The sequence below is a fragment of the Mercenaria mercenaria genome, chromosome 19 (genome assembly GCF_021730395.1).
Source record: "Mercenaria mercenaria strain notata chromosome 19, MADL_Memer_1, whole genome shotgun sequence".
In the NCBI taxonomy this organism is placed as follows: Eukaryota; Metazoa; Mollusca; class Bivalvia; order Venerida; family Veneridae; genus Mercenaria; species Mercenaria mercenaria.
The window spans coordinates 25,829,924-25,856,007 of NC_069379.1; the positions used below are offsets into that span (position 1 = coordinate 25,829,924).

At 33.3% G+C, this 26,084-nt stretch overlaps 1 protein-coding gene across 1 annotated transcript in view; it reads right to left on the reverse strand.

Annotated features, from left to right (window-relative positions):
* Window positions 1-6,159: 6,159 nt before the first annotated feature.
* LOC128551241 (uncharacterized) overlaps window positions 6,160-26,084 on the reverse strand; it is a 28,478-nt gene continuing 8,553 nt past the window's right edge. Inside the window, exon 3 of the mRNA XM_053531992.1 lies at window positions 6,160-7,359. Coding sequence (XP_053387967.1) covers window positions 7,157-7,359 — 203 coding nt within the window. The 3' untranslated portion in view covers window positions 6,160-7,156. The remainder of the gene's footprint in view (window positions 7,360-26,084) is intronic.

Sequence of the window (26,084 nt, forward strand, 5' to 3'; positions counted from 1 at the left end):
TTTTTGGATTATATGTTTTTTAACATTTTAAATTTAAATCAGATAATTCGCAGAGAATATTTGCTACAGTATATGTTATATGAAAAACTTACCGCAGTTTACAGTTAACAGCATGAAACGGGATCAGAAACAGAAGTAACATCTTGAAAACATGAATATATAAAAAGTCAATTTTATTATGCTACCCTAATCCATTGTTTAAAAAAAATTCGAAATTACATAATCTATCTAACCAGAATTTATTCTCAAGATGCGGGACAATCATGACAAAAAGAAAAGCCTGATGCGTTTTGGAAAAAATGTCATGATAGTATATTCCTTGTCTTAGGATCAATGCTTAATTCAATGTATTAGATAAAGCAGATGCTAGGTGCAAAAGAGGGTTGTAACTTTTTCTTCACCATTTTTGAACAGACCCAGTCAAACTGAGTCTGCTATTATTTTGCTTATTTTGCTTGGTTGCATCCTATCCTGCAACATTATTTTACTATAGAGCCAAGGACACGCGTCACTAGGCAAACTTGATTAAAAAGATTTGGCCAAAGCCAAATACGAGACTGTTAAGGATAAGTAGCAAAGATATTTGATACTGTAATAAAAACTTGAGGCACATGATGGCCCTATAGTCGCTTCACACTGAGTTAAGTTGCCTTGCTTGAACAAATTTCTTTGCTAAAGTTAAAACACAAGGAAGTGGTCAGTAGGTCATATTCATGTCACTGAAAGTTTTCAAGATTAATGTGCAAAACTGTACATGGACCATCTAAATTTTCAAGGCTGTATCTTAAACAAGAGGGCCATGATGGCGCTATATCGCTCACCTGATAAGACTATTTAAGATGAAGTATTTGAAATCTGTATCAAACAAATCATATGGTCCCAAATCTTTTTTGCTGTAGCTTCAAAAACAAGAAAGTAGGTCAGTAGGTCAGGGCTAAGAACATTAAAAATAAGTATTGAAATCTTATCGAACGTTATTGACGTTGTCCAAATTTCTATGCTGTTAAGATCGGGGTGTGAAAAACTGTAAATGTCATCCAAATTTCAAGGCTGTACTTAAAAAACAAAATGTAGATCAGAAGGTCCAAGGTCACAGTCAAGGACTTCTAATTACTTTGGGATCATCAGGAAATTTATAATTTTAAACTGTCTAGGAATTTTGATCAATAATTTTTTGAAGTTATTTTCCTATATAAATCTCATACAAAAGTGGACCCCCTGGCGGGATCTCTTTTCATCCCAGAGGGCATAATTTTAACAATTTTGTTAGAGAACCACTAAGCCAATTCTACATACCAAATATCAAAGGCTTCGCCTTAACTTTCAGACAAGAGTTATTTGAGTTTTTTTTCCTATATAATGTAAAAATTTGGGGCCCCCGGAACGGGGCCTATAATAATTCTATGTAAAACTTGGACCCCCGGGGGGGGCCTCTATTCACCTAAGGGTTCATAAATTTGAAAAAACTTGGTAAAGGACCCTAGGCAATGCTACATATCTAATATCAAGAAGCCTAGGCCCTTGCAGATTTCAGACATAAATATTTTAAAGTTTCCTTATATAAGTCCTATGTAAGACTTGTACCCCGAGGCAGGGCCTCTTTCCCCCCTAGGGCATAATCGTAGTAGACAACCTAAGGCAATGCTACATACCAAAATATCAAAGGTGTAAGGTCATGTGGTTTCAGACCAAAAAGATTTTTAAAGTTTATCCTATATAAGTCCTATATAAATCATGTGACCCCTGGGCGGGGCCATATTTTGACCCTAGGAGAATAATTGAACAATCTTGGTAGAGACCCACTATATAATGCACATACTAAATATCTAAGCCCTAAGCCCTGTGGTTTTGGACAAGAAGAGTTGTTAAGTTTTTCCTTTCGGTTGCCGTGGCAGCCGGAGTTCTGCTTGAATAAATTCTTTGAACAAATTTGGAAAGGAGGTCTCCCAAGGATCATTCCTGGGAAGTTTGGTGTAATTCTGCCAGTGGTTTTCAAAGAAGAGATTTTTTTAGGATTGTTGACGACACAACGACGGATGACGACGACGCACAAGGACGACGGACATTAAGCGGTCACAAAAGCTCACTATGACCTTTGGCTTAGGTGAGCTTAAACAACAACGTTAAATTGGGAAAATACACACTGACGCAGTAGTCGAAGATATTGCACAAGCTATTGTTAACTTGTAAATATAAAAATATGAAACACTTGTTGATGATAATAGGTAAACAAAATATTTTTATGATACCATCAAAGTAACACGATGTAGAAAGAAAGGACATCCAGCATTTTCGGTAAAATAGTAAAGTATTTTGTAATCAGGCAAATGCACACACAATATAACTATTAACGAGAAAACACTTTATTGAATCATTATTTAGTAATAAATTGACTAGCATTTGGTTCTGGTAAAAATCTCGAAAAAAATTAAAATGTCGACTTTTGGTCTATTGTCACAGTCGCAATAATCATATTTACCGTTACGGAAAATTCTTTGCATATTAAATTTCAATAATTACACTATACTCCATTCATAGATTTGCCCGCTTTCTGCTGGCTGCTTCAAGCACATGTGAATCAACTTTCATTTCTCAATGAAGCCATCACTATTCATTATATCTAATTAATATTCATAATTTTTAAACGGACTACGTTTTTTCGTTTCTGAAAAGGTAGATGATTTTCAAATTGGAAACAAATGGAAGAAGTTTTTATAGTTGTAATTATAAGATTGAATGGTATTTTCCTGCGGTTCATCGATGTATGAACTATCAGGAAGTGTGTTTTATCAAATTAGGTGTAACCTTCCTGACAGTTCATACATCGATGAACCCGCCAGAAAAAATAGCCATTCAATTCTTAATTAAAAAGAATCAATACTTTCTGTTTGTGACGTTTTAAATCAATTCCTATGACTTAACAGCATTGGTTTTAAATCGTATATCTTCCTATCATATCCGCTTCATCTGTTAATCCAGGTAATTGATATTGTAAGTCACAATTTCCTTCTTACGTTACCACCGATACATAAATATTGTCAACAGCATCATGTGATTTACAATCATTACTATCATTATTACAAAGATTGAAGTATAATATATGTAATATTCCGTACGATTACTAAGAATTTCAGATTTATAATCACGAAGAGCGAAGAGAGAGAGAGTGAGAGTGAAGTAAATACAAGGAAACAAATAAGCATGAGGTAATTCCGTAGGAGCTAATAAGTTCTCGTGGGCTGCTGACTGAGAAAATTTACATTATTTCCTTATCATTTTTATCAATACACTTGGCACAGGGAAATCTAAAGCTTACTGTCTCAAATGGACTCTGTCCGAAATTTTATCATTAATTCATTTATGGTTTTTAATACGCAAGAAAACGCCTAAATGCTTCATCACAGAGACGTGAGCAGGTCAAGGGTCTTAAGTGCATTTAAACAAATATACCGTCTTTAAAGGTAAACGTCTTTCGAATTCCCCCCCATTCTCAATACGACTGTCAGCAAATTGTTTATGCATATAAATCCGGTCTCCCGACTGTTCACAGCGCAATAGAAATATATTCCTACTCAATCGACTTTACTTTCTTTTTAAATAATATGACTGTATCCCAAAAAAGCTGTAAAACAAAGTTCATTTATAGTGGTAAGGACATGTATAATTAAATTACACTTTTTGGTATGAACATACATTTCTCAGACAGAGAAACAAACCTAGAAATCCGGTTTCTACCGTTCCCGTTAGAGCCATGGCCGCCGCGTACGTGACCTGAAAGAACGATGCAGCGATGTTGCAAGTTGAAAGTTTCGATTTTTCACCATCATAATATCGTTATTTCGAATTTTAAACATTGTAGTATCCGCTCTTTTGTTTTCTTTTGAGCCATATTCGGGCGATGGCCCTAACGGTACACCGTATATATCTGCAAACTACTAGTATTACCAGATTTTGGGTGTAAAATTGTTTTTTATTAACCTTTCGCACGGTAAGGTCCAATGATGATATTTATAGATATATGAATTTTATTGTCATAGCCTTGCTGTATCTTATTTGCCTTATAATTCAGTTCTTCGAAATGACTAAATTATTGTCTTAGAATATAAAAAACCCAAGACCTACAATAAGGGTGGTGAATACCCAGACAGCAGCTTCCTTGGTCAGAAAACAGGGTATTGAAAATATGATACATTGCATTTGTATATTGTACAAGGAGAAAATGTACAAAGAGCACAAATATGTTGCGCAAAAGGTATAAGAATCTCCAAATTTACATTGATGTAACCTTAAAATGAAGAAAGTAGTAGGTCCAGTAAGTCCTAATTAATGGTCGGCTTTAAAATCAGTTTTTTGAGATTAAGAAAGTCAAGTGAAAAAGAACAATATTCACGAAACAATCATGATTTACATTCCGGCTACTTGATCAATAACATTCTCAGGTAGAAAATTTTATACATACTTAGTGATTAATACAGGCCTACTCTCAAGCGAAAAACAATCCAATTGCACCACCAAGAGATTTCGCAGGCTGTGAAAACATTTGTTTCTTTGTATGTATTTGTAGTCTAGAACAAGTGCTTTTGCCACTGTATACATGGAATAACACAACAACAAGCTGTATATAATGAAATTAATGAACTAGCACGCAGAAAAGTGCTATTCAAATATTCCAAATTAAATATAATCACACAGTTACCATGTCCGAACGTTCAAATGAAGTATGGGTAATTTTAACTAAGATAAGGATAACCACACTCATGCATCAAGCATCACCACAATCCGACAATTCTACATAAAAAATTAACAGTTCCATCAAAATTTAATATCCTTTACTTGAAGATGTTTTAAATTACCTTAACATTATATTACGATAGCTGTTTTAGTTTTAAGGTAGCAGTCCTAACGATTTGTATACAGTCTAACCTGTACTAACGGTCACCTCCGATCAGCGGTCACCTCCGTTCAGCGCCATTTTATGACCGCCCCCACGGATTTTCCTCTATTTTAATCACTTTAATTCAGCGGCCACCTCCGTCCGCGGCCCAGCGCCACCGAAAGTGCCTCCCGCCCGCCGTATTTTACCCCTTTCAGCGGCCATTTTTCTTCAAAACCAATTATTTTTAGGCAATAATCCCGATAGATACCGATATTGAGAATCACGTGTGGTTAAGTTTCGTGTGAAACTTCACCACAAGAAACGACAAAATGAACCATTGAGCTCTCATTAAACTGATTAACCAAAGGTGTAATCCCCTTTTGTTATGATCAAATGGCCAGTAAATATCGCAATACGTGTCACCTCGTGGTCAAATTTGTTGTTCACAGTTTTGACCTCGGTTTAAAGATATTACTCGATAACTACTTAGTACATAATATTTGATTTTTTATACTTCTGTCATCAAAATGTATTAAATTTATACGAAATTAAGTTTTTAAACAAAAAATGGACCACTCTATTCTTTTACGGAACGTAACGGCAATCTTAGATTTTAGCGTAGACAATAACGCCGAGAGTAGCTTCCTTACCCATAGTGACTCTGGACGAAAATTGTAAACAACTTGTTTGAAGTTGAAAAATTGTCTGTAACAATTTTATAGTAAAAAAACCACGCCGGAGTTTTAGATTGCTAAGAATACCATTCGTATTGCGAAGGCAAATGCACGTCATTGTATCCTGGTAAAATAATAATGGAAAACCCAAAAGAATGGCCTAAAGGCTTAGACTGGTCAGAAGTCTGAAAAAATACAAAAATCGGCTGCACTCCGATCAGCGGTCACCTGGTTTAAACGGCCAAATTGTCTGCTTCCCTTGGCTGGCTGCTTAAGACAGGTATATTTTAAGGTATTAATTCAATAGAAAACGAAAATAAAGTAAAATAAGGTAGCATACATCCTTAGCTAGTATTACATACACTATCTTTCGGTTTAGCCTGTTCTGGAACAAGTCAAGCATATATGGTATTATACAATCCTTGTGAAAATGTACTGGTGTCTTAAGCATGTTTTATTCAGCTGAATTACTCGGCACACTAATGCCATATATTCTAAAATACAATCAGTATACCAGACATCACTGACTAAGGAGAAGACGCGAACAAAGGATAATGGAATCTTTTTTATTTCATAAATTAAAGCATGTTTCATTTATATCAGCTGTGATATATCAAGGACATTTCTTTAATTTTAGTTTCCATGTTTACAGTAAAACATTCTGTCTATATCGTTTAGTTTCTCCATGTGTAGATATTGATTTTTCTTTAATTTTAGTTTCCATGTGTATGAATATTAACAGTCGAAATCTATATCTTTTAGTGTCTCCGTTTGTAGAAAGTGCAAGCACTACTGATTTCAGCTGTTGTCAATACAGATATTGTCCTTTAATATTTAATTTCTCATTGTAACTGTGCAAAGTGTTTGAAAATTGTATCCATATTATACAGTTACTTCCTCTGTAAGATGTTGAAGAGAATGACTTCAGATCATTTGAAAACAGACAATGATCTTTCTTAATGATGCAAGTTCTAAATCTGTTCAAATATTTTTTCTTACCATAAATAATTTGAAATATCAGACTGTTTTGTAACATTATATATCTAAGAATCTAATGGAAACATGTTGTTTGTTAATTATTCTTGAATTTCACAATATTTACATCAACAACATATCCAAGTCTTGATTAAATAGCTTATAAATGAAATGGCACATACCTCTGAACAGTTTCATATGATACTTTTACTTCCAATTTTCTATATCATGACTCACAGTCCATTTTTTATCCTTTCATTACGGTTTATATCCGAACATGACTACACTATGGCACAAGGTTCGAAAAAAATAGCATGCACATATCACAGTCTAAATCAATATATTTGACAATAATTATTACAGAAAATAGCCACGAAATCATAATAATACCATGCAATTCATAAGACTTAATAATTAAACTTGAACATTTTTCACGTCTGCTTCATAAATCAGAAGGGACGGAAAGTAGCTTTTCTCCCATACCAATACCGTATTTACTGTATACTGCCCTAGGGACCTATACAAAATTTGACAAAATATTATCATGAACTGATGTAATGATCTAAATGCCGTCTGATGTAAAAAGGTATGTTGTCTGTAAAGTATACAAATGTAGTAGTTTTTATATCCTTCATTCTCGGAAACGTGATCCGGACGGCAACGTTCTATTATTAATCTCTTCATATTCATTTTGGATTTGTGAAACAGAGTATATCGGATGAAAATACATGTAACTGTTTGTTCTGATGCCTTCTCGTCGGACTGCATCGTGTTTTGTATTCCCTGATGGTCCTTCTTCAGTATGGTCTTCCGTTGGCTCTGCATACACATGACCTGATAAGAAAGTATTTGTTTTTTACTGAAGAAGACATAGAGGATATTTGTTTGTTTTGAGTGAATATAACATATATCTCACTGAGAAGTGAGAAAATTTCAAATATTTTCATGAGCGCGTAGCACGAGTGAAAATGTGAATATTTTCTCCCTTTGAGGTGAAATATTCTATATTCACGAAAAACAAACAAATTTTATTTTTATTCTATGCTTAAACAGACGCACGTAAACGAACATGACGTCAGACGTGTTGTGCCGTTAGAAAGACGCACACGACATAAAGGTCCATTTTATTTTATTTCTAACTGCATAACGTTATGAAGTTTTCATGAAGTAAAATAATTTGAATCGAGTAATACATTATAAAGAACAAAGTGCGACTACAATATTCAGCCTGTTTTAAAATTTATACACACCATGTAACAAGTAGATCGGCAGAGCTATATCATTTACCGTGAGTGATATGCAGTGAGTGATATGAATTATATCTCACTGATAAAACACGGTATTTCATCAGTTATCATAGAATAAAATCTGTTATACGCTCTTATATCTATATTCGATTCTTTCAACAGTTAAATGTTGTGGGTTATTTCATATACGAAATAAAGAGTATGATAGCTAAACAATTTTAGTTAATTTGGTTAATAACTTAAGATGCGATTCCAAAATATGCAATGAGCATAAAGGTATCTTAATGTACTTAATGAACTTTCTTACAAATGGAAACTTCTTTTCAAATGTGAATGTTAAACGTATGCCTATTCATTATACACATCATTATGACTACGTATTCCGTTGTTAAGGTATTAGGCCCCTAATAGTAAGGTTTAAAAAATGTCATTTGCTTGGTATATTCTTACAGTTGTCCGTGCTTCGCACTATGTTGCAAAGTTTTAAAAACTTTTACCGTGCCGTTTTTTTGTAAATTTTAAGTTATTTATTGTATTTCCTCAAGCTCAAGTAAAGACAAATTTCAAAGTGATGGCCTTTATCTAAAACGTTTGCAGAGAATTCATTATACCATTATTTTTTATGAAAGAAACATCAAACTATTGGTAAACAATTATAGAACTTAAAATAAAACTGTCAATATCATTTTTCTAGGGTGCCTCAAGTAAACGGATTTAATGTGACAGAAGTTCTAACTCCAACATTGAAAAATTAAGGTCTGTTTTGAATTTTGCTCACTTCATTCAAAAATAACACTGGGGCAGAAGTAAAACCTACCTACCTTTCTTCCACAATATGTAATCTAAAGAATAAAGGCAAAATAAAGAACTTTTACCGCATGTAACTCAGTATTTCCAAAGATGTCTAACTCTACCCCTTCTGTTTCAGGGGTAACTTTTCACTTTGAACAGCAAGAAATCGCTTATCAAATGATTATTTTCCAATTTTTGTACAATAAATCAATAACAAGTCTTGAAAGAAGTAAAAACAAATACTAGGAAAAAGGAAAATAAGGAAAAAAAATTTGGTCCAAATGGGGCTAGAACCTACGCCCCCCGCCTGAAAATTGCAGTCAAAGTAGGTTTATGGTAGGATTTGAATACTCTTCAAAAAGGAGGTACTCTATGAAGGCCTTCCAGAATAAAAAAGGAAATTCCATTTGTCCTTTTTCCATGGGAACACCGTAAACTGTATTTTGAAACATAGAGGAACATTCCTCCATCTATAACATATGAAAGATAGAGGAGCTTTACTCCCTGCAGGTAGTCCTTTTTTGTAACATATAGGAACATTCCTCTATCTACAACATAATTATGAAAACATTACTCTGTCTAGCTAGTAGCATTTTTTAAAACATAGAGGAACATTCCCCTATCTTCAACATATGAAAGATAGAAGAACAATACTGTCTCCAGCTAGTAGTGTTATTGTAACATAGAGGAACATTCCTCTATCTTCAAGAAGTAAGATAAATGTACAAAAATATATCTAGCTGAACTAAGACTAACGTCCCTCTGTTGGTCATATGTTGCAGATAGAGGAACATTCCTCTATCTACAAGAAGTGAGATAGAGGTACATAACTATCTCCAACTAGTATTACTTTGAAACATAGAGGAACATTCCTCTATCTACAAGAAGTGAGATAGAGGTACATAACTATCTCCAACTAGTATTACTTTGAAACATAGAGGAACATTCCTCTATCTACAAAAAAAACTAAAGATAGTGGGACTTTACTCTCTTCAGCTTGTAGTAGTTTGTAACATAGAGGAACATCCCTCTGTCTGTAACATAATTATGACAAATAGAGGGACATTACTCTTAGTCCAGCTAGATGTATTTTTGTAGCATAGAGGAACATTCCTCTATCTACAATATGATCCATTATTTCTAAAAAAGATAGTGCTTCTCTCTTTCAAGCGGTTACGTTTTTGAAACATTGGAGGATATTACTGGTTATGATTTTGTTGAATAGATGAGTACCGACCCCACCCTCTATCTACAATATAATGTCACCTTAGTGCAAATAGTGAATGAGCTCTTCTTTAAGTCATGGGGACTTCGTGGCCGAGTGATGAAGGTCGCTGACTTCAAATCACTTTCCTCTCATCGATGTGGATTCGAGCCTCACTGGGGGCTTTGAATGTTTTCATGTGAGGAAGCCATCCAGCTGACTTATGGAAGTTTGGTGGTTCTATCCAGGTGCCTGATTGTGATTAAACAATCCACGGAGGGGCACTTGGGGTCTTCCTCCAACACCAAAGCTGGCAAGTCGCCATATGAACTATAATTGCATCAGTGCGACGTTAAACCCAACAAAATAAATAAGTAAAATCTTCTTTATGTCAATGCAGTTATCCACCTCTTGTGTTAGTGTTAACATATGAAAGATATGAATATTACTGTGTCACAAGCCACTTGTGAGTTCACTGTTTCAATAAACCATCATGAAGAATAATTTTTATCTTAGTATCTAAAAATAGAAAATGACTATTATTTTACAAATAGATGAGCAAAAAAATGGACCTGCGAGTCGCAATAACCTGTGACACCTAAATACGTTTTCATCCCAGAAATGCTAATGATCTATGCAACAAGAGCCATGGTACAGAGCATCCGTACGAAATACAATTGAAATCTCACCAGTAGTCTCAGAAGGGTAGTCTGAACTCCCCCCACATATGCAGAGATATAATAATTCAAGTTCAGAATAAGATCTTTACAGTTTTCAGACACATGTTTCGTGAAATGAAATCTTAAAATTTCAAGCAAACATCTTTAACATGTACAAAGATAAAGACATACAGTCCAAGTTCTAGAAGTTAATTATACTTCCTCAACTAATGGATTTTTATCATCATCAAAAATAGATAGGTCCTATTTTTCATACAAGTTCACTGTCAGTTCTGATTATGAGTGTCTTTAGTCCAAATGTGAAGATTGGGATATAAATGTAGCATAAACCGAAACATTGTGTTCTCAAAAAGTCCTATGGAAAATTTTATATCCATAAAAGATACTATGATCGGAATGATTTATTAAAGTATACTTGAAAAGACTGTTACAGCAATTCACTTGACAGCTGAACCCCAAGTGTCTGACATGAAATATCAGTTAATACATACCAAACTTAAATCTAAGAAAAAGGCCGTGCCATGTATTATAAAAGATCTTTGACTATAAAAGGTTCTTTGTGTGCCATGGCTCAACAGTACCTTCACCATGATACAGTCAAACACTGAAAAGAGCGTGGATGTCATTTAAAAACAGTAATCGTAATTTTTAAATGATAGAAAAATATGCCCCATAAAAAAGAGGAACGTTATGGCACTAAACCTTTTTTCATAGCTGTAAGGTAATGCAAGCTATTAAATGATTATTACTACCGGTACATTAAAAACTGTATTATGGCGATTTTATGTCATATGTCTTGTAAAACCATATATCTCATTTAATTTTGACAAAAACTACTATTTTTGCTGATTTCTTCCTTAAAAGGGACATAAAAGGTACAGGTAAAAAGGTTGTGACACTGTTTGTCGCAAGTGGTGGATCTACGGATCAGGGTTTGAGTCTTTCCATAATTTCCTATATTGCATGATATCATAATGTACATGTAGGCATAAGTATCACTACCGGTATGTACACAATTAAAAAATAGTTTGTAACATGGTTTTGGCACTTTCTACATGAGCGTAAATGTTTAATTCCATATCATGTTAGTTTTGACTTTGAGTTTCCATTTCATATACATGTATCTGCTATTTTCTTCTATTGTGGCAGCCACATACAAAATATATCCTTTATGGTTGTGGTTTATGGTATTTTGCGTATTCACATGCGACAGCATTAAAGTATTTTACTGTGCTAATATCTGAAGAATCTACTACATTTTTATGAATATTTTTGTGCATCTTCTGTCCTGTTTCACTTTCTCTGAGGTCCCCAAAATCTGAAAAAGAAAAAAATACACTTTTGAATTCATATTCATGGAATTTAGGGCATAATGAGTAATCGTTAATATTTTATGATGAAGTCCAGGGGCCGTATTCATAAAGCATCTTAAGTATAAGTTTTGACTTAAGTTTAAGATTTTACTTAAGTTTGTGGTGATTTCAACATAAGTCTAAGTAAAAACTTAAGTTCTAGTCATAAACCAGCTAAAACTTAAGATACGTAAGAAATGACTTAAGTCAGAAAATAAAATAGCGTGGTGAGTACGATTAAAGTGTTGTTTTCAGATAAAAGTACTTTAAACATAATTGTGCATGTTGTATCAGTCTGCAATTAATGTTATACTTTTTAATGTTTTCGTCCACAATAAAAAGCAAGAATTACTTATTAAGTTGTTTTATGAATAACAAATATACTTAAGTAAAATAAATTTCTAACCTAAATAATACTTAAGTAAATATATATATTTTTATAAGTCAAATTTTTACAAGAGAACGTATTCTAATATGTCCAAAATGTCGATGCTCTACGAGATCAGTGATACATCATGTTGTGTTATTTTGTCCTTTAAACGACATGTATAGACATAAATTATGGAGAAAAATACATGCTATCCTAGGAGGTGAAAAGTTTATAACTTTCTGTGAACTGAATTACAAAGAACAACTTCTGGAAATGCTGTCAGGATTTCCGTGTCAAAATATAGAAGATGAAACGAGGGTGACGCTTTTTAAAATTGTATCCAAGTTCACTCATTATGTGTCGCATCCACTTTATAATATCCTTTTATAAGATTGTATGCAATTATGTATACCACAGTGACCATATGACATATTTGTATTAGACATAATTTATGTTAACATACATGTAAGCTTGGTTATTTTGACTCTCTTATAGAATATACATAGTGATATATATTTTCCCGTGAATATTGTAAATTTGTATTTCTAATGTAATTGTAACGTTGTACATGTATATATTTGTATTATTTGTAAATAGCATGCTCTTCTTATTGGAGGAAATAAAGAATATCTATCTATCTGTTACAACTGGTCTGCTATGGATAACATGTCATAAAATTACATGGAAGTTTGCATTTCAGTTACATAACATCATTTTTTATCATTTAATGTATTTGATTACTTTTGTTAAGCAAAATGCATGTACGTAGACAATTAACGCAGGAACTTTTATCTTTTAATTGTTAGCGAAGTGTAGTAAATGATATTTACCTCCACAAACATGTAAAATCAAAGGATTAATTCAGGAAATCAGACACTGAACTTGTTTGATATGATTTTCATTGATTATGAATTTTGCTGTATATAGTAGTTGATATATGACAAACATCTTTGATTAGAAAAAGTTAATTTCGCTGCATTTTATACATTAGTAAAATTATACACCATTGAGACATTGAGAGGCGGTGTTGTTGCCATATGCATGTATAGCTAGTTATACTTTGTACTTATTTGTTAAAATTCTTTTCTCCAATCGAAATGCAAGTTTAGCTTTCTAACAGATTCGAGATGAAGCGGCTGCAGCAAAAAGAACGGACAAACTGCTCAGTACGCATGTCTAAGAAAGTCCTGTGCAGGTGCGCATGTAACAGCTAATAAGTTAAACTAGCTTATATCTTTTTACATTTTTTATGCCTGAATGTAGTGAACTGAGCCAGTCTATATCCTATGTCCAATATCATCCTCTGTGAAAATCTCTAAAATAGACTGGCTTTTGTCTCTATGGAATTGAATTCGACAAAAGGGGAAAAAATGTAGAAATATATTTATTATCAGTTTATCGGCTAGTCTACTAATAAGTGTGCGTGAAAGTAAGCTTTCCAACAAGCCGAGTGATATGTGCGCAGATGATTTAAATATATGCGCAGATGTTTTTATACTAAAACGTGCATATGTAACATTAATCTTATTAAGTGCCCAAATATTTGAGATTACCTGCGCATGCAGTAAATAATACTTGCTTACATTCATGTACATGGGCCTTTATTTTTAGACTGACGACTGCATTTCAAAAGCATATTCTTTAACAGAACAGACAGCCTAGTCCGCGTTCGCTTTGTGTGCGGGAGGGCCTGGGTTAGATCTCCAGCCCCGTCATACCAAAGACGTGAAAAATGTTACCAGTAGCTCACTTGCATTTAACGGGGAAACTGGTTTCTCTGTTCCTACCCTCATGATGATGAATTAATTAGGATTGATTTATACAGTTGCTGGACAAGACTGTTATGCTGCACATTTTCACACATTATAATGCATGTAATTTACTGACCACAGACCAATAAAATGGCCATTAAGCACAGCAGGTATCTAATTATGTCTGACAGATGCTCTAGTTGAATGATTATTGCTATACAGTGTTATCATCTTACACAAAAACAAAATAATGTATGTTTGAACTGCATTTATTCTCTAAAAAGATCATATAAAAACTTTCCTTATAAATTAAAAATAAAAGATGTCCAAGTAGAAAAAGCAATGGAATTCAGTCAATGCTATATTCTTAAAAACAGAAAGTCTCATAGGCTCATGTAAAATGCCATGACCAACACAATAAGGTTGAGTTCGCTGTCTTATCGGTAAATTTTACCTGGTTGATATATTCCAATAGAAACAAAGAAGGAACAAGCATGAAGGCCTGTTATCTCACTGACTAAGACCATAATCATTATTTAAAGTTTTGACCATTTTCTTTTTTAAAATATGTATTATGTGCTTCTAATGTTAACATTACCATTCTATGATTTGACCCGTGACTTATTTTTGTCCCGACTGCCCAGATTCGAAGTGACCTATAAGTATCATCATTTAAACTTTGACTATAGTTTCATGTATACAGTATAATGTTGCCTCTAGATGTTAAACAGGTTTTCCTTTGATATGACCTAGTGACCTGTTTTTGCACCCAACTGACCAGATTTACATTGAAATAGGGTACATCAGATAAACTTCTGACCAAGTTCATTATGATATGTCATAAAAAAGTGGCCTGATACATGTTAAAAAAAGCTTTTCTTTGATTTGAACCGCGTGACTGTTTTTGATTTACATGACCAATTCAAATGACCTTAAGAGACTCAGCTTAACATCTGGTCAATTCCCTTTAGATTTTGGGGCAAAATTGTTGACTCAGAGTGTTAAAAGCTTTTCCTTTGATTTGCCTGGGACCTAGTTTTTGATCGATGACCCAATATCGAACTGTCCAAGTTTTTTGAGGTGTATACATTCTGACAATGTTTCTATTAAAGTTGTCTAAAATTGACTTAGAGTGTTAACAGCTTTTCCTTTGATTTGACTGATGACCTATTGTTGATCAAATACCAATATTCGATCGTTTCCCAATTTTATTGAGGTAACATTCTGACCAATTTCATTAGAGATTGGAAAAATGTACTCTAGATGTGTTAACAGATTTCTGATTGACCTTTATGACTAGTTTTTGATCCCGATAACCCAATATCGATTGTCCATGATTTAATTGAGGGTTAACATTCTGACCAAGTTTCATTAAGATTGGCCATAAATGTGGTCTAGAGTGTTACAAGCTTTTCCTTGGATTTGACCGATGACTAGTTTATGATCAATAAATCCAATATCGAACTCGTCAAGATTTTATGTGAGGTACATTCTACCAAGTTTCATTAATATTGGGCAAAAATTGACCTTAGAGTGTTAAACAGCTTTTCTTTGATTGACTGTTGACTAGTTTTGCATCAGTGACCCAATATCGAAACAGCAACATTTAATGAGGTAACATTCTGACCAAGTTTCATTAAGATTGGCAAAAATGTGACTCTGAGTGTTATAACTTTCTTTGATTTGACCTGATACCATAGTTTTGATCCAATGACCCATATCGAACTGACACCAAGATTTTATTGAGGGTACAATTTCTGACCAGTTTCATTAGATTGGGCCAAAAATGACTCAGAGTGTTACACATGTAAATTTTCGACGGACGAGAGGACTGACGACGACGATACGACGAGTCAACGGGCGATACTAAATCTACCTTGAGCACTTTGTAGGTGACTAAAAATCAAATATTTTTCATTTAGAATGAAGGCACATTATTTTTTATCTATTAAGTGTTATGTCATTCTTTTCTCTTTTTAAAATAATAATATTTATTTAAATGAATTATTAATGCTTTCATTTTCGATTTACGGCATAAAGCATACTGAGTAAAATTAAAGAAATACCGTGATTTTAATATTATATTTCTTTCCTTCTGTCACCTTCTTCATATTTTGCAATATTTTGATCCCTATTGAAGTGATATCTGACGAAAATCTTTATAATATTTCTGTTTTCAACATTATTTTAATGTTCTGCTTCCAGACATATTAAAAGACTTAGACTTTTGTAAAAATTCTTCTCTGTCTGTTTTGGTGATATTTCTAACCGGGGGAAATACAAACTACGTCGACAGTTAAGCCATGGATAGTACCTTGCCGATGCACAGAAAGGCTGTTTGCATCAAACAGGAATTGATTATTCAATATAAGAAGAGGAAAGAAAGAAAGTCCTGACCAATTTATGAATTAAAAAAAAAATGTTCTTTTGTTAAAACCAATTCAAAAGTAGCTTGGTAGTAATTTTCTATAATTTTAATGTAATTTAAATAATCCTGTAATGAGGACTGGAGCGGTTCCTTACAATTAAACCAAGTCATTTTGAAAATATGTTTTCAATGCCATATTTAGATAAAGGGTTTCCTAGAAAATCAGTGCATAATGAAGATAGTTACACTTAAAGACAGGTGTTTTGATCGACGACCTGTAGTCCGTCGTCTGCGTTGTGTTTCTTATAATTTTACATATGGCTTGTAGTGAACTTTTATTCGTAAATGTTATAATCTGTAAAATGTTATTTGTTAAAATATTTAACCACTTATTATCTTATATGATTGTATGCCTAAAAATGCTTATTATAATAATTTTATTCGTTGTTTGTTCAATTCCTTTGAAATTAGCTTCAAGTTATGTGACTAATCATAAACTTTCTTTGTAGCATTAAACAATAGTTCTCAGAGATGTGCATTATCAGTGAATTTGAGAGGATATGACTTTAAGGTTTCTGCTTCCCCTGCTTATCTTTGATTTATTGTCTTAACTGATCCTAACATTAATGGCCATTTAACAGCCAGTTATCACAGTTTGGTTATTATTACAGAGGGACTAGGTTCTCCTGGCAACTTTTATCAGTAATCTGCTTATAACATGGAAATTAAATGACCATTGGCCCATCATGAATTGCAGGGGTCAGTTTTCAGAATCAGGTGTTTGTTGTTACATGTAGAAACTTCACACTAAGTAGCTGTATAAATATTTCTGAGAGAAAACAAAAGTTAAACTTAATTTTAGATGTAAAATGTCTGTTTAGAATAATGTTAGTTACTTTCTTCATACTGACACCCATATTTTCTCAGAAAAAAAAACAAAACAAACAAAACATTTTCTCTCTAGGCTCATGTCAACATGCTTAAAAATGCGATTCTGAGGTTATATACCGTTGTGAAGAGTGATTAATACCACCTAGCTGTCAATAGCCACCCTAAACTGACACAACAAGATTAATTGAACTATTGCAAATTACCTGTGCCAGATGTATGATTTTTCTCTACAAATGAAAGAAAGTAAAGCCTTTACCACATTGTAAATTTCTTGCAAAAGTATGCTCAAGATTTATAGTTCAAGGTTTGCAGTTGCTAAATAACTGACCTTAAATCTTTTTAACATTAACACCCTTCAAAATATTTTTATAACAGCTTTTGTTATGGACAATATGACAGGAGTTGATGTTTTTATCGTAGACAGACTTCTGTGGTCAATTAATACATAATAATATTATATTTGATGAAAATAGTAGTAATATGATCTTATTTTTTACAAAACCAATAATAGACAGGACATGAAGTGCAATTTCATTGCAATTTCCGTATTATTTAATATATTATATATTTGTAAACAATTAAACATCTCCCTCCCTTCAATGTCTCATCGATATTTGACCATTTTGTGCCGATTCGCTGTAAAATCCAACTCACTCACTCACACAAACTTCATGAGTATAAATTAAGACACATTAAATTTTGACAAAGTTCTGAATTTGACAAATGATGTAGACAATGATTCAGTATTATTTCATTAGATATTTTTGAACTTTTTGGTTTTTTTGGGGGGTATTTTTGGGGGTATGTAGTTTGAGTAGAGTCTCACTGTCACAGTTTGGTCATGCAGTGGCATTTAATGGTACAGGAAGACCCGAGGTGCACCTCAAGGCATTGTTCCAGACATCAGATTACAGCCGACATTCCAGAAGAATTCAAACATCTCATGTGAGGTTTTCGGCAATGGAGGCCTCTCTTGAAATCATGTACACAGTGCCATTACCAACTTTTAGTAACATCTCTAAACCGATAAAGCAGAACAGCTTTACCTATCATAATAAAACCATAAAACCAGTAATCCAATATCAGTGCTTCGGACACATACGTAGATTTCCGTACTAACTGTTGTTGTTGTAGTAACACGGGGAAAAATCCATAATTAATAGCTTTGGTCTGACGCATCTATGTACAAAAAAAAAACAACAACAAGTAATTGCTACACCAAGTCTGTAATTTCAAATATGCGCCACCTACCAATTTTCAACAGACTTTTATGAGTTTTTCACAGATAAAAGTTGTCAATATTTCTGACAGACTGCTTTTTAGCTCACCTGTCACAAAGTGACAAGGTGAGCTTTTGTGATCGCGCGGTGTCCGTCGTCCGTCCGTGCGTGCGTGCGTCCGTGCGTGCGTCCGTCCGTAAACTTTTGCTTGTGACCACTCTAGAGGTCACATTTTTCATGGGATCTTTATGAAAATTGGTCAGAATGTTCATCTTGATGAAATCTAGGTCAAGTTTGAAACTGGGTCACATGCCTCAAAAACTAGGTCAGTAGGTCTAAAAATAGAAAAACCTTGTGACCTCTCTAGAGGCCATATATTTCATAAGATCTTCATGAAAATTGGTCAGAATGTTCACCTTGATGATATCTAGGTCAAGTTCGAAACTGGGTCACGTGCCGTTAAAAACTAAGTCAGTAGGTCTAAAAACAGAAAAACCTTGTGACCTCTCTAGAGGCCATATTTTTCGATGGATCTGTATGAAAATTGGTCTGAATGTTCATCTTGATGATATCTAGGTCAAGTTTGAAACTGGGTCACGTTCGGTCAAAAACTAGGTCAGTAGGTCTAAAAATAGAAAAATCTTGTGACCTCTCTAGAGGCCATATATTTCATGAGATCTTCATGAAAATTGGTCAGAATGTTTACCTTGATGACATCTAGGTTAAGTTCGAAAGTGGGTCAAATGCCGTCAAAAACTAGGTCAGTAGGTCAAATAATAGAAAAACCTTGTGACCTCTCTAGAGGCCATATTTTTCATGGGATCTGTATAAAAGTTGGTCTGAATGTTCATCTTGATGATATCTAGGTCAAGTTCGAAAGTGGGTCACGTGCCATCAAAAACTAGGTCAGTAGGTCAAATAATAGAAAAACCATGTGACCTCTCTAAAGGCCATACTTTTCATGGGATCTGTATGAAATCTGGTCTGAATGTTCATCTTGATGATATCAAGGTCAAGTTTGAAACAGGGTCATGTGCGGTCAAAAATTAGGTCAGTAGGTCTAAAAATAGAAAAACCTTGTGACCTCTCTAAAGGCCATATTTTTCATGGGATCTGTATGAAAGTTGGTCTGAATGTTCACCTTGATGATATCTAGGTCAAGTTTGAAACTGGGTCACGTGCCTTAAAAAACTAGGTCAGTAGGGCAAATAATAAAAAAACCTTGTGACCTCTCTAGAGGCCATACTTTTCATGGGATCTGTATGAAAGTTGGTCTGAATGTTCATTTTGATGATATCTAGGTCAAAATGAAACTGGGTCAACTGCGGTCAAAAACTAGGTCAGTAGGTCTAAAATTATTAAAATCTTTTGACCTCTCTAGAGACCATATTTTTCAATGGATCTTCATGAAAATTGATCTGAATGTTCACCTTGATGATATCTAGGTCAGTTTCGAAACTGGGTCACGTGCGGTCAAAAACTAGGCCAGCAGGTATAAAAATAGAAAAACCTTGTGACCTCTCTAGAGGCCATATTTTTCATGAGATCTTCATGAAAGTTAGTGAGAATGTTCATCTTGATGATATCTAGGTAAAGTTTAAAACAGGGTCACGTACCTTAGAAAACTAGGTCAATAGGTCAAATAATAGAAAAACCTTGTGACCTCTCTAGAGACCATATTTTTCAATGGATCTTCATGAAAATTGGTCAGAATTTTTATCTTGATAATATCTAGGTCAAGTTTAAAACTGGGTCACATGAGCTCAAAAACTAGGTCACTATGTCAAATAATAGAAAAATTGACGTCATACTCAAAACTGGGTCATGTGGGAAGAGGTGAGCGATTCAGGACCATCATGGTCCTCTTGTTTTCAGTTCTGTTATTCTCCATTTTGCACCAGTAAATCTTCAAACATGACCACAAACGTCTTTTTCAGCAAAGCGCAAAAGACATGCTTGACAGGTTTTCTAAGCAGCGTTCCTATAGTATATAATCAACAAAAATACGGCAAAAAGTCTTTATTTTCAAGTTTGTGTTAAAATTATCTCTCCAATGATATATAATTTGTCAAGTTTATTTAGACGTCACATCGTAGGCAAATGATTTATGAATGCTAAACACGTGAAACTGACGTCGAGTTTAACCTAAAATTTTGCGTAAAGACGCCTATGATTAACTTGAGAAACTGTCCAATAGTTTTTTTGAACAAGCGTACATAATTTCAATCGCTATCTATTTCAAAAAAGAAATACGGGGGTCACTGTTAAGATTTCGCTCTGTGTACTATAATGCGCTTCCCCTACCCACAGTAAAAATAATGATACCTGGAGTTTTATCGTAAAATTTAGGCCAGGATTAGACTGGCATCAGTCGTTAGTGTCATTAAATGTAAAGCACCTGGCCATAGTATCAATTCTCTCTGATACCACTTTTTGAAAAAAAATACAGTATGTCCTGCCTGTCTCTGTTGAGATTAGCCTTGAGATATTTTTTTTTTTAGAAAATAGCAGTGTCAGTATGAAGAAATTAATATTATTACAGATTATTTGATCTCAACAAACTTTGTAAGTCTAGGCCAGGATCTTTACTGTTCGCTATTCACTCAGTAAATTTTTACGGAAAAAACTCTATTAACATTAATGGTATAATTTAAATTTATAGATGGACATGTCCATTATGATAACTTATTAAGTACTGTAAATTCTAAAGCTGGGTAATTGTTTACACTGATTCTTCCTATTGTTGTGAGATTAATGAAATAAGTGTAAAAATCATGTTTTCAGATATCTGAAAATTAATGCTATATTTAAGAATGCTTTGAAACTTATACTGACGGACTATATGTTGCGGAATCAAATGAGAATTAGTTGTTTTATCTACTTTTTACGATGAAATTTGTATATTAAACGCACATTGAACACTAAACCCTCCATATCATGATTGGGAACGACAGCGGAAAACTTCTTTATTGTCACGGCAGTCCGTATTCTATTCCCGACGCCGTCATCTTTTTTTTTCTTGATATGGCATTTTTGAGTAGAGACAAAACTTTCTATTATAATGTTCATAATGTTACGAAACTTCAGTTTGAAAGATAGCCCTGACGAACTGGTATTATCATTCTGCTTTTTTCCGAACTTCCTTCCAATATTTTATTCTGTATTCATAAATAGAAGTAGTCATTCGTCGATTTTTATCTTCAAGATATAGGCGGTCCGTGTGAAAACCATTCTTTTAGAATTTTACACATTCTATGCAAAATAATCATGAGCATATCTATAGCGGTTAGCAGCCTGTATAGCAGACGACAATATTTTCCATAACAGCTTCCGAGTACTTCCGGATAACGGCGGAAAAAAACGTAATATTTGAAGAAATGTTCACTTTACTCAATAAAATGCAAAAAGGACCAAGTAAACCATTATCAACTTTAAAACAAATAACACATAAAGATTATTGAATAATTTATCTACATCTTAGGGGTACAGTTGTTTTGATTATTTGCAGAAAATATCTCATTTCATCAGTTATATTTGAAAAAGTCAATTTTTTGTCCCGTTTTCTACAGAATATATAATTATGAACTGAGGTGTGTCTATCTAAAGTCAAAAAGGACCAATCAAATGTTAAAATATCTTTTTTATAAAAAAAAAAACATTCATAATATCCGAAAAAATAAGCAACTTTAATTTGTGGGGTACTGAATTTTTGATTTCCAAATAGGTCCTTTTCTATTTAAGGTGTTATCACGTTTTAAATTTCCGGTGAATAACAAAAGGCCAAAGAATATTCAGTTCTTTCCAAAAACCGTTATGTTATTATTCAACCAAATAGTTTCCTTTGTCTACCAGAAAGGAACAATTCTTATATCTTAATATTGAGGTTTGGTACCTTTATTACAGACAATAAACTAAAACAATAGAAATTCTTACGTGACTTCGGTGAGCTCAACAAAGCAATTTCAAGCATAAATATGAATGTGTGGAATGTAATGTAAGTTACACACTACAATATCCTACCAAGATACTTACAAAAACAGTGAGGGATAAAAATAATTTTGACAGCTCGTAAAAACTAATGACAAATTTTGACAGGTATATGATGACTCATGACCTTATTTCTAGCTTCCAGTTTGATTTTCTTATAAATGGGTCTTCTATATTGTAGCCTACAACTCGTGAATTAAAATAATAAAAGAATATATTGTTACTTTACTGTCGTTTTGTTTAACCAAGTCATCTACGAATTCCTATTCACATATGTTTCATTCACATTTTAATGTGCTAAGACTCAGTGAATGTTCTACAAATGATTCAATATGATGGAAATGTATATACAAGCATTTAAATCGTCAAATTATTGGTATATATATATCGTTGCGCATGGCATTTGATTTAATATTTTTCTGTATCACAAGTGCAATTCAACACTTAGTATTATTGATCAACTTGCATATAAGAGCAAGAACATATTCTCTGAGATGAACCCAGATGGTCAGTGAGCAACCAAGTCCAGAATTTTGTCTGGTAATTGCCAGTCATTGAAATGAGATAAACATTATGATAAAATGTCCAGGAGCTGACCTGTATAAAAGTTTTTTCAAGCTAGCAGTTAAGAGCAACTAAAGTTCTGTAATAATTCCATGTGAGTGTCTCTATTGCATTAGAATATACTGTTCTAAAATAAGTAATGTCTTATGTACTTTTTATCATAAGTAAAGCAAAATGAGTATGTAGGTAACAAAATAGTGATCTGTTTAAGATTTATAAACTCGGTATCAAATCATCAATGGCTGACGCTTGTACAGAAAAGTGTTTCTAAAAGACAGCACGTGTATGTTCCTCAATGAAAGGCGAAAGTATAGACATATAGCGTGGTTCATTTCTTGAAATTAAACATGATTTCGTTGATAAATACATACATAAAATTTGACTTTGTTTAAAAACACTCTCCGTGCGACACGCACACACACAAAATCTTTATGTATGTAATTTTTTTATCAGAAGCAAATGTTCTCTCCAAATCACGACATAAGATATCTAGATATAACTATTATTAATCATTTTCTCTTTGTACAGTTAATATGTACATGAAATTATGCAACAAAGCACAAAACGCGTACTTTCATGACATTGACCGCACTAAAACATAAAGTATAACAACAAGAGGTGTTTGTATTATAGCACTGAATTAACATTTACCATTGTGTAACTGCTATTTGATCTTCATGACAAGTACAAAAGCCCAAGAAATACACAAAATTGTATCCAACACGTGGTCAACATAGTCTTCCTTTGAAAGAGGAAAATACACGTGCTGTCTCTGAGAAACACTTTTCGTCACACGCGTCAACCCCCAGTGATCAAAATGTTGATTTATATTCAAAGACAGGAAACAAATATATACTTAGCAGAAATTCATTAGAAATGCAACTTTTTAAATTTAATATTACCCCTCTCTTTCGGTTAAGATTATTGAAACATCTCAATATCTATCAAATATAAATGTAAAACTAGAAATTGTATAAAAATAAAATGACAGCCCACCATTTTAATCATTTCGTATCAAAGGAAAGCAATTACAAAATTTCAGAAAGTGTAATAAAACATACATTTCTAATAGATATATAACTCTATGTACTGGGACTTTTTGTTCATTAGATAAATCTCTGAAGGCATGCGACAAAATATGGAGTGGAGTCTTGGAGTGGAGTCATGAAATGAGATTTTGGAATGACCTTGGAGTGAAAAAATGGAGTGAGATTTTGGAGTCAAACTCATATGTTTCATTTTTTTTTCTATATCAGATATATTGATAATAGGATAAAGGCCATAAAGAAGGAGTGGTGGAACTAGAGTGTTGTTGGAAAAAACGAAGCAACTGATGATGATAATGATAATGATGATTATAATAGATTTTGTAGCTTTTTTATCATGATGTCCATGCGAAGTATGCTGATATTACCTTTGTCAATGCTTTGACAATGCTGATGTTGAAGATTCAACTGATGATATTAATAGCACTGATGATGATGATGTTGTTAATTTTTGGAATTGAGAAAGGGAGCGAAAAGAATGACATGTAGTTAGGCACTTCTTTATGATATTTTGTTTTGGGTTTTATTGCTGCTGCTGTTGATGATGATGATACTTATGGTGGTGGTGATGATGATGATGATGATTTTGTTGACAGTTGATGATAATGTTGGTAGTGATGAAGATATTTTCTTTACAATGTTGTCAGTGAAATAAGAATGGCATGTATATGATAGTGATGATGATTTTTATTGTTCTTTTTGATGAAATTGTAATTACAACATTTGTTTGAAGTGGTGCTCCAATTAAATGTAGTAACTGTATATTAAGTTTTAATTTTCAAATCGTCATCATTATTAACAACAGCATCAGAAAATGGTTTTTTACTAATAGAGAACTGGACAGTTCATTATTGGAACTTTTTAATTTTTTAAATTATCTTTTATACATGTATCAGATTTGAATATCTCAACCACAAAAAAAAACATATTGCCAATTTGGATGCATGAAAGCATTAACCTTGTTTATTTTATACTTATCAATGCAAGTCATGGCATTATTACACTGCTTCATGCATGGGTACTCCTTTATCACCGATCTAATTACTGTGTCTTCTGGGCAGAACATTTCTTGAAAGATAACAGGCAATAATAAATAAATTTTTCTCTTGCAAAGGAACCATTAGAAGTTTAAGACAAATGGTTTCGTCATTTCCCACACATTTCACCTGCAAATTGTTTCTTAAATGCGTGCCTTATAAAATCCATTCATTTAATATGTAATTCTTTATGCTTTGACACATTGAAGTATCATGGAAACTTGAAAAACATTATTTTAATCACCATCATCATCAGCAGCAGCACCAGCACCACCACCACCACTATCATCACAATCACAACAGTCATCATCATCAACATCTTTTATCACCCACCACCACTACTATCATCAGCATCAAGACTATCAACACAACCGTAACGACAACTCTCATCATTACAAACACTGTCATCTCCCGCAGCACCAACATCATCAAGATCATCATAACCAGCATTATCATCAACATTATCATCTTCACCACCACTACCACCATCATCAGCAGCAGCAACAACATTAACACCAGATAATCATCGTTATCATTACCATCATCATCACAATCACCACTGTCATCATCACCTCTGTTATCAATATCATCATCATAATCATCATCATCTGTCATTTCATCATCATTATTATCGTTAGTTTTATTGATGTTTTTGCTGATGAACAAGATGAAAAACAGGTGTCGTCAGAAGATAACGGTTTGTTGTTGTTATTGTTATTGTGACTAGGCATTTCTATTGTTGTTAATAGAAATGGCCTTGATTGAAATTTAGACAGTTCCTTTCATTAAGTATTTTGAGTGTTTAATTGGGTGATAAATGGGTTTTCGGGATATCAATGATGATGATAATGATAATGGTTACATAACTGGTGATACACATTTTCATCATTAGTTTTTGTCTCTAAAAGAGTACACTAAAAATGAAAACTGTCACAAAATGTTGCTTAGATCAGATTGACCATCATTAAAGGTTACTTGTCATTTGCAAACGTGATCTACTAGATTTGCTCAATGTAGAGTATGCATAAAACAGAAATGAAATACATATAT